The 12,260-nt window shown below is 41.9% G+C and overlaps 1 protein-coding gene across 1 annotated transcript in view; it reads left to right on the top strand.

The window, feature by feature from the left end:
* The first annotated feature begins 1,322 nt into the window (after nucleotides 1–1,322).
* The window catches only part of GPR39 (G protein-coupled receptor 39), an 83,867-nt gene continuing 72,929 nt past the window's right edge, over nucleotides 1,323–12,260 (top strand). Inside the window, exon 1 of the mRNA XM_037398264.1 lies at nucleotides 1,323–2,719. Within this exon, the coding sequence (XP_037254161.1) occupies nucleotides 1,852–2,719 (868 nt within the window). The 5' untranslated portion in view covers nucleotides 1,323–1,851. The remainder of the gene's footprint in view (nucleotides 2,720–12,260) is intronic.

The following is a 12,260-nucleotide window of genomic DNA, read 5'->3' as shown; positions in this document are numbered from 1 at the left end:
TCTTTATTAGAAAGTTAATAAACTTTGTGTATGTTCTAAAGATAATATTGAAGACTGCAAAATTGTGTTCTGCATTTTATAATTGGTGTGGAAAAAAGGGGAGATCTAATCCTATTGGGCCTTCTCTCTCTTTTGCTCTCTCTCCCTTTTTCCCTTTTGATGGTAAGCAGCAAATTTTAATTAGCTTCATTTCCACAATTCAGTCATGCATATGTAATCTTTGTTCACACTTTTATAAAGTAAAATTAAGTGAAAGAAATTGGGTAATAATAGAAAGCTTGTCTGAGCAGAACAAATGTGAATTATCAAACGTAAGGAAAGATGACTGGGACTACAGGGCTTGAAGTTTTGCAAGGTTTGAGGTGATTTTTCTGAAACAGGAATGCATAAATAATGCATAGAAACAGGTGCTGATTATCCTGTTTTGGGCATCTTTTGTTCATTATATACTTGGGCTGCTGAGGTACAGTGATAACCACTGAATGCGAGGAGACTGCTTAATAACAGCTTTCTAATGTTTCTCTTTTATCATGAACTGAAAGTGTCACATGAGCTTGTCTAGTTAATAAAAATCACTTTGTGAACCCACTGTTCTTAGATTTGGTATTGGAGCAGATCACTGTACTGGGCCTCTCTCTTGATTATAGCTGCAAAAACTGTTCTGCCGTTTTGCATTGTAATTTAAAGGTTTCCTAATCCATATACACACCCTCTAATTAAATGTTTCCAGGGGTTACCTTGGGAGCCTTCAGTGCTATGGTTTGAAACTAAAACTAAAGAGTGCATTAAATTAATTCCCCCTGGGGTGAGACACAGGAGGAGGAAGTATATTTTCATCCCCTGCTACTCTGGATTATTTCAAAGCATGAGCATGATGGGGATGACTAACTTCATTATTTTTGTTATCTAACAGGAGAGGACGGAAATTTAAAGGGAGACAATCAATGTGTCGAAATCTAGAGTTCAGCTTATTTTGTAACTTCAGAGAAGACTCTTCAGAGCCTAAACAATTATTTTAAGAAGCTCCCAGTTCATCAGCAGCAAGCAAAAACCAGAACCTCCTTTTGATGTAAATCAGTCTGTGGCTGCACAAGCTGCATAACTGCTGCGGCAGATACCGAGGTCTTCATTAAAGGAAATGTGAAGTAGTGAAGCATGTTGGCATTAGCACATATAGAATTAAAGTCTGAAGCCCAGTTAATGTATAACTCAGGAGCAGATACTTTGTCCTCAGTGCCTGTTCACACATCCAGCCTGACTCCACCAACCGAACAGCTTTAGGAGAAACACCTGGTTTTGTTCCTGAGAAGGAGCTGCTGTTACAGGAAGTGAATTTCAGACATGGGTGTCTTGCTTTTTTTTTTTTTTTTTTCTCTCTAAATCAGCTTTGCTGCAGTGACTAGGGATAGCCAAGATTTAGGTTAATGGTTAACAGAGCAGCTATAACCACACAGAAACTCTGACTTCCTCCTGACGGGGCCAGGACCAAAAGCTGCCTTTGCTTGCAGAGGAAGAGGCAAGTACTAAAAGGAGAGCAGTTCACACTTCAAAGGACTGGGGAGCAGCAGCCTCACTCAGTAGAGAAAGGAGAAGGAAAATCTAGAAGGAGCAAGAGGTGTTTTCCCTAAAGATTGGTAAGAGCTGCAACACCTTCCTGCTCGGCTTATTGACTCAGTGGCTGTTGCTAACGAAACGCACAGGTGTGGCTAGTTGAGACAGGTTCATTGTACCTGATTGCTCTGACCTGTGCATTTCAGTGAGAGGGGCAAAGTGAGAAAGGATTTATTTGCTGTGAATTCAAACCTCAGAAAGGGCAGGAAGGTTCTTCCTTCTTTCTCCCAGGGGTTGTTCATGGCAGGACAGACATCCCTTTCAGACTGTTCTCATCTCATTGACCACAGCCACATCCCTGAGTTTGAGGTGTCTCTTTGGATCAAGATCACTTTGGCTTCAGTGTATGTCTGCATCTTTGTTGTGGGCATCTTGGGCAATGGTATCACCATTAAGGCCACCAGGATCCTACAGAAGAAAGGCTACCTGCAGAAGGAGGTCACAGACCACATGGTGAGCCTGGCCTGCTCTGACCTGCTGGTTATCCTGCTGGGCATGCCCGTGGAGTTCTTCAGTGCTATCTGGAGCCCGTTTTCCAGTCCTGATGGCAATATTGCTTGCAAGCTCTACTACTTCCTCTTCGAAGCCTGCAGTTATGCAACTGTGCTACATGTTGCCACCCTCAGCTTTGAGAGGTATGTGGCTATCTGCCACCCCTTCAAGTTCAAGGCTGTCTCTGGACCCCGCACGGTGAAGCTGCTGATTGCCTTTGTCTGGGGGACATCTGTCATAGTGGCTCTTCCCCTGCTCTTTGCTATGGGCACAGAATATCCCCTGGAAACCATCGAGGGCTACCAAGGTACGACTGCCTGCACAAAGCCTACACCTAGGCACCACCTCCCTGAGCTGAAGCACAACATGACCATCTGTACCAGCCTCTCCTCCAAGTGGCCTGTGTTTCAGGCCAGCATCTTCAGTGCCTTTGCTGTGTACATCATAGTGCTGGGATCTGTTGCCTACATGTGCCGCAGCATGATGAAAACCCTGATGATCAACAAGGAAGGAACTGTGGCAGTGAAGGGTGGACCAAGACACCAGAAGCAGTACCTAAGAAAAAGTGAGAGCTCAGAGGGCAAGAGTTCCAGGAGACAGATCATCTTGTTCCTGGGTAAGAGCCCTGTTCTACTCTGCCTCCTCTGCCCCCTTTCCACATGGGAAGGAAACCCAGAAGCCTTGATTTTATGTCACCAAGTTTCCCCAAATGGTTTATGTTTATATATGGCTTAAAATGTGCAAAATAAGGGAGTGAGATACTTTTGGTTGTGCGTATATATTTTAAGAGATGTGATTTCCCTGCTTGTTTTTGAGTCACATTTTGTCATTGGAACAGGTGGGAGGGAAGAAGGAAAAATCCATTACCGTCTGCTATTTATGTTGTTTGATTATACTGCAGCAATAGGGGTAATAGGGTGTTACTACTTGACCTTCGGGGTAGCAACAGACAACAGTTGCCTGGATATACAGTAGTGGTACTTGCATGTTTTCCCATTAAATTACAAATATATGCATATTTAGTAAAGGTCTTGATGGGAGGGAAAAATGTCTTGCAAGATCTGAAGATCTGCCCACTCTGAAGGCATGTCCCTGTTAATTCAGGATGCTCTCTGGAGGGTACTTACTTAGCCTCAGCAGTTGTGGCAGCGTTGCATCTGAGCATTAAGAAAGCTGGGCTGGAGAGTTGATTTGGTCTTGCAAATTGCTGTTGCCCTCTTTGGATTTTTTTTCCTGGTTTTATCTGAAGGCCTATAACCTTGGAATTATGTTTGATTCTGATCTTACTCACCACATTTGTCAGACAAAACCTAATCAAGCTGTCATTTTACCAATGTGGAATCTTTCTGGGCTGTGATCCATGTAGTCTCCATGTTTGTTGATGCTCTTAGAAGCACCCTTAATCATGCTGGGGCTGCATTGCTGCTAGTTTCTGTTCTGTTGGGTTGCTTAATACGGTCCTGGATATTTATCAAACGGATAAATGAGCCATCTAGAGCATGAATGCACAGTAGACCTAGTGTTTCTGTGTTGCTTTTTGGTGCTCTGCTTGATACTACAGAGGAGGAATTGAAACTTGTTGGCCTGTCTACTTCTACAGGTTTAAGCAGATTAGTTTTTTTTGTGAGCTGGGGTTTTTTTTGTGGTTTTGTTTTTGTTTGGTGTGTTTTTTTTTTTAAATTCCTATGAGCTATCTCTGCTGCTTCATCTAGTCCTGCTTTTGCCATGGTCTATAGCTGGGATGTGAAGCTGCAGGGTGAGGAGCCCAGTGTGTCCCCAACTCCTTTTCTGCTGCACCAGTGTTATAATTGGGAGCATGGTGAAAACCTGACATACAGACAAGGCGTGTGACTTAAAGGATTGGGGAAAGGATTGAGCTGCATACTGTACTGGTAGAGAGGGTGACAAAGGCTTCAAATGGGAGGTGTGACATCCCAGGCTATACACAGCTCTTCCTTGTGCTCAGAGTGTACATCTAATGAAGAAATAATCTCCTTGCGCAGGGCATCTTTTAGTCTGGGATGAGAGGCTCCATATCTGGGTGATTAAAAGGGCTCTCGGTATCCTTACTCCACTGAAAGTACTGATTTTGGGAGTAGAGGTAAGGCTAATGCTCAATACAGCATGTTGCACAAGGCAGAAAAAGAGGTAAGGCTCTGCTCTTTAAGTTAACTGCTACAGTGGGATCTCTAAATGTCTGTGGATCTCTCTCCCATTGTAAATTATCATCCACAGCTACATTAAAGCCCAGTCTAAGACCCAAATTCTGTAGTAATTTCTAGCTAGGTTGCGAGGTGAAGGGAAATTGTTGCAACTTTTATTCTCCTTGATTGTTGTTCTTGCTTAGTGGTGGTCTAGTGTGGAATAGGGCAGACCTAGTGATGCTTGCAAGAGTGTTAAGTGTATCTGTTTGAGCTGGGCTATTTTTCTTCTTAGTAGCTGGTGTAGTGTTGTGGTTTGGATTTGGGGTGTGAACAATGTTGGTAACATACTTCTAGTTGTTACTAGGTTATGTTTATACCAAGTCAACCGCTTTCCAGTTTCTCAGACCTTGCCAGCAAAAGGCTGGAGGGGCATGGTAAATCGGGAGGGGACACAGCTAGGACAGTGACATGAACTAGCCAGAGGGATGTTCCATACTATAGAATGTCATGCTCGGGATATAAACCAGGGGGAAGTTAGCCAGGACTGCCGATAGCTGCTCAGGGACTGGCTTGGCATCAGTTAGTGGGTGGTGAGCAACTGCATTGTGCATCACTTGTTTTTTCTCCCTTCCCTTTGAATTTTATTCCTCTCCCCTTCTGCCTCCTTTTAATTGTAATTGTTTTTGTTGTTGTTATTATTATTATTTCATTCTAATTATTGTTCTTATCTCAACCCTGGTGTTTTACATTCCTTCCTGATTCTTCTCCTCATCCCCCTCTGGGAAGAGGGGGTGGAAGTGAGCAAGCAGCTGCATGGTTACCAGCTGGGGTTAAACCATGACAAAAAGCTAAAAGAAAGTGATCAGCTTGTCCTTTGTCTTAAGGGAATTTGGTGCTAATATCTGACACTTCCTCTGTGCTCTCAGCTTTCTGGAGCCAGTAGATGCTTCTGTGAATTCCCCAAATATTTCAGTGGCAAGACTCTTAATACAAGTCTTGCTAATTTACTTGGGTTGGGAAATAAATTAATAAACTGAGGGGGAAGAAACTGTGGCCTGCATTCCTGAGAACAATGCAAAGCAATTTAATTTGGAGATTTCATAAGAGTGATGCTTTAGGGCAGTTTTAACCCAGAAGAAATGAACATATAAATTGTTTACAAATCGCTGAATTTAAATATAGTGATTTAGAAGTCATCTTTGTTTTTCATTTGACAGATGGGTCAAATTAAAACAAATACTTGTGCATTCCCAACATATTTCACTTTTAATGTGAAATGTAAATGACAGTATATAGCATGATGTCTTTGAACATCTAACCGATAAAAACAATTTAGCATTTTCTTCTAGTTGTTAAAAGCTGTAAGCTCTATAAAATGGAGATTAAATTCATAAATCTCCTGACGATAAGAAAAACCTAAGTATAAGAAGACACAAGAAGGAACTGATGCTTTTTTAGTGTCACATTATTGTGTGACACTTGAGAAAATTCATGAAAATTAAATGTAAATGTTGAAAGTGAATGACTGCTTGCCATAGGTAGAATTTATGCTTGCAGGATGGGTTCCAGATAGGGTGGCACCGCTGTTGTGATGGAGGAGGAAGGCAACAAGGGGCCAAGCAAGGGGACCACCACTGTGCTGGGCAGGCTGAGCTCATGTGGAGAAGAGCTTTTGTCCAAGGAAGGTGGCTGCAAATTTCAAATCATTTGGCTTAAAGTCTAGATGGTCTGATTGGGGATTTGAAGTCCTTGATGTGGAGATGTCAGTTCCTTCTATTTCCGGATACCTTGCTATCCTCATGGCAGAGGAGGGACTGGCCCAATGGCTGCAAGAACAGCTCTGTGCCTGGTGTTGGTGTGTGGGGGTACTTCCAGGGACTGTTCAGCTTGAATTTGGTAGATTTGCCCCCGTGGAGGAATGCAAATCTGTCCCAGTATTTTGAAGAAAATCAAGTCTGGTTTTATAGAGTAGGCTGTGCAGTGCTATTCCTTCCAACTTCCCTCTATTGCTGTTGGTTTCAAGAGAAACATGATAGCACATGTAAGTCTTTGCTTAATGCTCCTGCAGTCAGGCATTTTGTGCTTTTGGATAGACTGAGGCATACTTGCTGCAATCTCTGTGTGTGTGATTTATTTAGTCATCTTCTGAGTCATGTGGTAAAAACTCCACTACTTGCAGTGGGTCGGCCCAACAATGTGAGCAGCGCAGATCAGACTGGCTGACACTTGTGGGTGACAGACACTGAAACTGTGGTTTAACTATGTTTGTTGTTAAATCAGCTTTGCTCATGTTGGGACAGCTGATCTTCTTCTCCTAGTGAAGATCTGCATGGGTCTTTGTGGCCTGTCATGAGTAGCAGGGAAAATATAGCTGAACATATTTTTTTGAGGGGTTCATAGCAGCATTTGTTAATAAAAGTTTCTCCAGCCCCAGCAGCAGAAACTGGATAACTGTAGTGCTTATGAGAATACTTAGTTGATGGCACTTTGATGAAATGCAAGGTTTTAACAGTATTTAAAATGTCCTAATGCTTGCTCCACCCTAACAGAGATTGATTCAGTCTTTGTGGCTACTCGATCTTGTTTTCTGTGGCTGTAAAGGGCAGAGCAGTGATCAGAGAGCTACCTAAACAGTCACAAGGTGTCACTGGGGACATTTTGCTGCTCAAAGACCTGATCTGAGACCCCTGCCACCACACCAGTGAGCTCTTAAGGGGTGAGTTTGAGGACGTAAAATTATTCTAACTGGGTTAGTGCAAACAAAGGAGAATGTAATGGAAGGATCTTGTAAAACAGACTCAGTGCAGTAATTATAAATCTTGCAAAAAGAAGGCACCCTCACAGCTGAAACTATGTAGGTTAAAAATCTTGGCAATGTTAATGGGTGGCCTGCTCACTGAGAGGGGAGCAGCATGGGACAAGCCTCCATGCAAACAGCTGGCTGCCAGCAGTACCTGCTCACTGGCCGTGGCTGCATCCTTCTTGATCTGGTCAATAATACAAAGCCACATTTATACAAAGGCAGCCATATGGATTGTTATCAGACTCGGTCTGACTGACCTGAACTTGTATTCTACAATGAAGTAGGTTTTGACTACCCCAGATGAAAAAAGTATGGCTTCTAAAGCTTCTGTGATGTTTCCCTGGGTGACTTCAGTTTTGTGCTTCTGCTAAAAGCCGTAATTATTTTGTATAAAGCCGCCTCAAGCCTACCACAGCAAATATGTTGAAATAAAAAAGTCCTTTAGTGTAGCTACATCGTCTGCTTTTCTTTGTATAGACTTCCAGTTTGCTCTTTGGAGTAATACTCTTCGGTTTGCACAGCAGAGGGGTCCCTCTGCGTGGAGCTGCTAGGCGCTTTGGGTGCTTTGCCACTTGCAAGCTGGCATCTGTGCAGTGCTTTTCTGTCTCCTGACCATGATGAGATGTCCATCCATCCCAAGCTCTTCCTTCTAGAGAGGGAAGTATCAAAGTAATCTGGCTACTATTAAATTGTTGAGGTGGATGTATTAAAGCACTGCTGTTGCTGTGCCAGTTGCAATAACCAGAGCTGCAGCTGGACCTACCTAACTGGAGACCCTACTGGTACCATCAGCTCCCCCATGCCAAGCAGGGCAGATAATTTTCATTGCTTTTTCTTGTCACTACATAACTGCAGCGTTTCTGCTTTGGGACCTTCTGATGTAAGATGAATTTTATCTACATGCCTGGACAGCAAATATCCTACAGCTTCCTTAATGAGCAGGGAAGGGAATTGCTTATCATAACCTATGGCAGTGCCTCCATATGAAAAAGACAGTGTGGTGGTAGTTTGTTTTTTGTTTTGTTTTGGGTTTTTTTTTCCCCTTTTTCTTTGGTCTAACTCTTCAAGTATGTCAAATATACTGAGTGTCAACTTGAAGACAGTAGCAGTGGTGGCTTCATTTGATGCAATATGGGAACAGGTAGCTTCAGTTCTGGTCTGCTTTGTAAAGCAATAGCAGCTGGAGGCTTTACTGAGACTCTGGTAAGTGGCACAGAAGGGAAGAGACCCTGTCTCTAAATCCAAACAAAACGGGCAAAAGGGAAGGGTTGGAAAAGCTAAACAGAAAGAGGTCGGTGACCTGACCAAGGTCACAAATGCTATGGAGAGTCGCAAACATATCTGCTGAATCTTGTGCTAGTGCCCTATCTGCCTGGCCTCTGTCCTGCCACTTTTTTTAGTGGTGACTGTTAAAACAGTGCTAGGCTACTCTCTAACAGTACCAATGCCACTGTAAGCACTGTGAACATAGCTGCACATAGCCGTAAGCTAAAGCTAGATAAAACTTTGAGTCAGAAATTAAAAAGACCTCTTAGGATTTAAGATGGAGCACCATTTCCCCCAACCCCATATACTAGTGTTGGCAGATTAATGTTTTGCTGAGAATAAAGGTATTGTGTGTAGAAATAGCCTTTCCAAAGATCACTAAGGAAATGTATTTCATAAGGCACTTGGCAAATGGGTTTTCAGGAAGCAGATTACTTCAAGTAGTTGTGAAAAATACATGGTTGTCATCTGGAGATGACTCGGGCACAGTATAACTTGACAATAGTAGGACTTCTGTTACAGGAAAATCAGATGCTTCTTCATAGGCTGGAAACTGGCTGTGTGTTTTCCTTACTGAAAAAGGTAAAGCCTAGGGATAGAACAAAAATTGAAAGAATAACCTAATTGATTAGATTCCAGAACACAGCTCCAGCCCATGTTCTTTAAATTCGGCTTCATTGACTCCTCTTGGTTCATTTATTTAATCATTCCACTCAGCTGTCTTTCTTCAGAGACTTTGTTGGAGAAGTGCCTGAAGATAAATACGTTGCAGGCTGGATATGATTTTCATCTCTGTTTTATATGGTGTCTCCATCCACATATTTCCCTGAGCAGGGCTTCAAATTACACAAGATTCTGATTCCTGTCCAAGAAGGAGACTGAATGCACTGAAATGCGTAGCAGGGGCTGAGCAGGGAATGTGAAGCACTTAAGCAACAGACTGGGGTCTGGCCTTTCAACTGAATGGGACACATGCCCTCTACCGCTGGTAAGATTTTTCTTTTAGGTGCTGCTTTCTGGAAAAGAGATCAAAGCAAAGGATTTACCTACTGGTGTTAAGTAAAATTTGCTTTCCTCTTCTCTGCGAAAGTATTAACCTAGTGTCAATGGCAAAACTGATCAATGCTACTGAATACTGATAGCACAAAACCAAAGCTCAGCTATTCAACAGATGACAATGGAAAAGCCACATTCAGGGATCATGGCTTCTCAAGGAATTCTGTACAACCAACCTCCTCTGAAGAGCTGTGGGACTTCTGTTGCTTTTTAAAAAAATACATAGCCACAGTAAAATAGACTCAAGGCAAACTTCCAAAATCTAGATATCTGTATGTTCAGTTTTCCCACACTGTAATTTAAAAATGAACACAAGCAGAAACCAGCATAATTTTCCTTGCTATTGTACAGAAAATGATTTATCTACTCTTGCTTTAACTGGACTCATGTAATAGAAGATCGTGCTTTTGACTTAAGTAGACAGTCTTCCTTTCCTCCTGTGCTGAGGGATGGCAAAATGGTACAGAGAGAAAAAGAATGGAAGAATAGGGACTGATTGAGGCCAGCACCCCCAAGGTATTTAAGACTTTTGTAGTTTTAATGGAAAAATCAATGTGTGATTACACTCAGCATTAGAGTACTTAAAAATTGCCTCAACATGAAAAGTCTGCAGCTTTAAAAACAACCTAACCCTGCAAATACTGTAGTCAGAGAACGAAATCCATCACTAGTGTGAACCATATAACTCTCCATATCTGCAGATACGGTCTCTGTGGACATGTGACTACTGCCTTTGCTTCTTTGCATGAGAAGTGCATGAGGACAATGAGTGCTTTACTGGTGCTTAGTGAAAATTGCATCTATGCTTTTGTATTTCACCTGATACCTACAAGGAAATTGGTATTTCACCTGGTTTGATATGGAGCTATAGGTGTTGGTGTGCTGCTTCACCCTAGCTCATCCTATGGCACACGCAGCACAAGTATCTTTCCACTTCATGCTCTACCATCCGTGCTCTCCAGAGGCAAAGTTAACAGTTGAGATCTCTTTCTCCCCTTCCCCCACCCCCTTCACCCTTAGTCCTTCTGGCACCCCAAAGTATATGCTAAGAGAAGGAAGGAGGGAAGTGCAGGCAACATCCATCGCTGTGGCAGCACAAGTCAAGAAACAGGCAAGAGACTGTTGCCTTTGTGGAGCTGAGGTCTGGCTGCGTCTTCTGAAAAACACACTGTATCATAGCAAACACTCTGTAGTATATGTTTTCTTATGTGGAAGCAGTCTCTTTCTTCGAAGAGTAGATAAGAAAGCAAGAAGATTTAATTCCATCAAAGTGGAGAAATAGAGATGTTGCTCCAGGTATGAGATGAATTGAGGGAGATAGCCCTCAAAAAGAATACTGTAGCCCTACATTAAGTAACCTTATCCCATCAGTTTTGGTGTATTGCCCTTATTCTTTTGACAAGAGACTGTCTTAAGCATTAATTTTCCAGTTTTTCTATTGCTATCTCTTCTGAGCCAGATACTGTCTCAAATGTAGACTGCTCTTGCAACTCCTCAGTTTCAGTAGATAGGACTCATTTGTGGCAAATCCACAGATGATTTATTGAAGTCTTCGCCTGTGAAAACTAAATGCATTATCTATTCCTCTCGTTTTGTATTCTAATTATACCACATTTCACAAAATTAAATCTTTTGTTTTCCTAGCTGATGTTATGACTATTATCATTAAACAATTATCACTAGCCTGTGAATTTCAATGGAAGAGAGCTTTAATATCTGGGCATTTATTAGTAATGTGAAGCTTTCAGTTTTATCCTACATAACTTCCTGGTTTCCTAAAGGCAACTTTTGCCTTGAAACTGAGAACTAACAAACAGATTAAAGATTACTTTCTTCCCTTTCATTCATGCAAGCGAGTTCCTAAACCTGCAGCTGAAAAACTAGTTAGAAGGAAGTTTAAAACTAAATTTTCCACTGAAGACCAACAGTTAAGATTTCAACTTACATTTGGCACCATGTGCTGTACCACTTTTTTAGCCATTTTTGAGGGCATCATAAGCATGTTTATGTTGCTAGAAACCAGCCCCATACTTAAGTGAGAAAGCAGTTATTCTACTGATCTTTGCTGTGGATGCATAAATAATATCAAGGTCAAAATATTATGGATTAAATGAGTCTGCCAAGAACCTCTTAATCATATAAATAGTGACTTACAAGTAAAGGTGAAACTGAGAAGGAGATCTGCTATTGTAACATAACTTTTTCCTTGTTTCCCCTTAAGCTGTTTTTAGGCCTCTGCTTCATGTGTTTAATTCTCTCTTAAAAGAACTTACTATGTATGTTCTTATGAATTTTAAAAATAAGGTATTTAAGTTTAAAGTGCAGTTTATGGGGTTAGAGTTGGGGATGTCTGACAGCGAGTGTATGCTTGTTACAGAAACATGTAGACAGAGTTCTGTGAGAACTCAAAAAACACTTGACATCCACCTGCAAACAGGTGCACATATGTAATAATTACCAGGAAACTAAACTTGACTCATGATATAAAGAAACCCAGAAACTGAGGTGCATTAGAGAAAGTAACATTGCGTAGCTATCCATCCTTGTCCTCACTCAGCGTAAATGGCTTTCCTTTCTCATGTTTTATTAGGTAGCATCTGCACAGGTATTCAAGAAACCATCCTGCTCCAATCTCTAGCTGAACTGTGCCAAAGAGCTCAGATACAGTCCCTTTCAGAGGGTAGTCTGAATATTTTGCCTCTTCATGTAGCACTTCAGCAAATCCACCTTGCTTTGCTCCTCCTTATGTTACTGCCAGATTGCTTTTTGTGGAATGTAACGATTGTCTTACACGGCTAAATGAGGGGCTGCCTCACGCTCAGTCTTTTGTTTTAGTGGTGCATCTAGCATGGCGCTGCTGAGGGTGATTATGATTTGAAGAAATATTA

Source organism: Falco rusticolus, chromosome 8 (assembly GCF_015220075.1).
Source record: "Falco rusticolus isolate bFalRus1 chromosome 8, bFalRus1.pri, whole genome shotgun sequence".
Taxonomy (NCBI): Eukaryota; Metazoa; Chordata; class Aves; order Falconiformes; family Falconidae; genus Falco; species Falco rusticolus.
The sequence above is the reverse complement of the archived record's forward strand: the minus strand, read 5'-3'. Positions and strand labels throughout refer to the sequence as shown.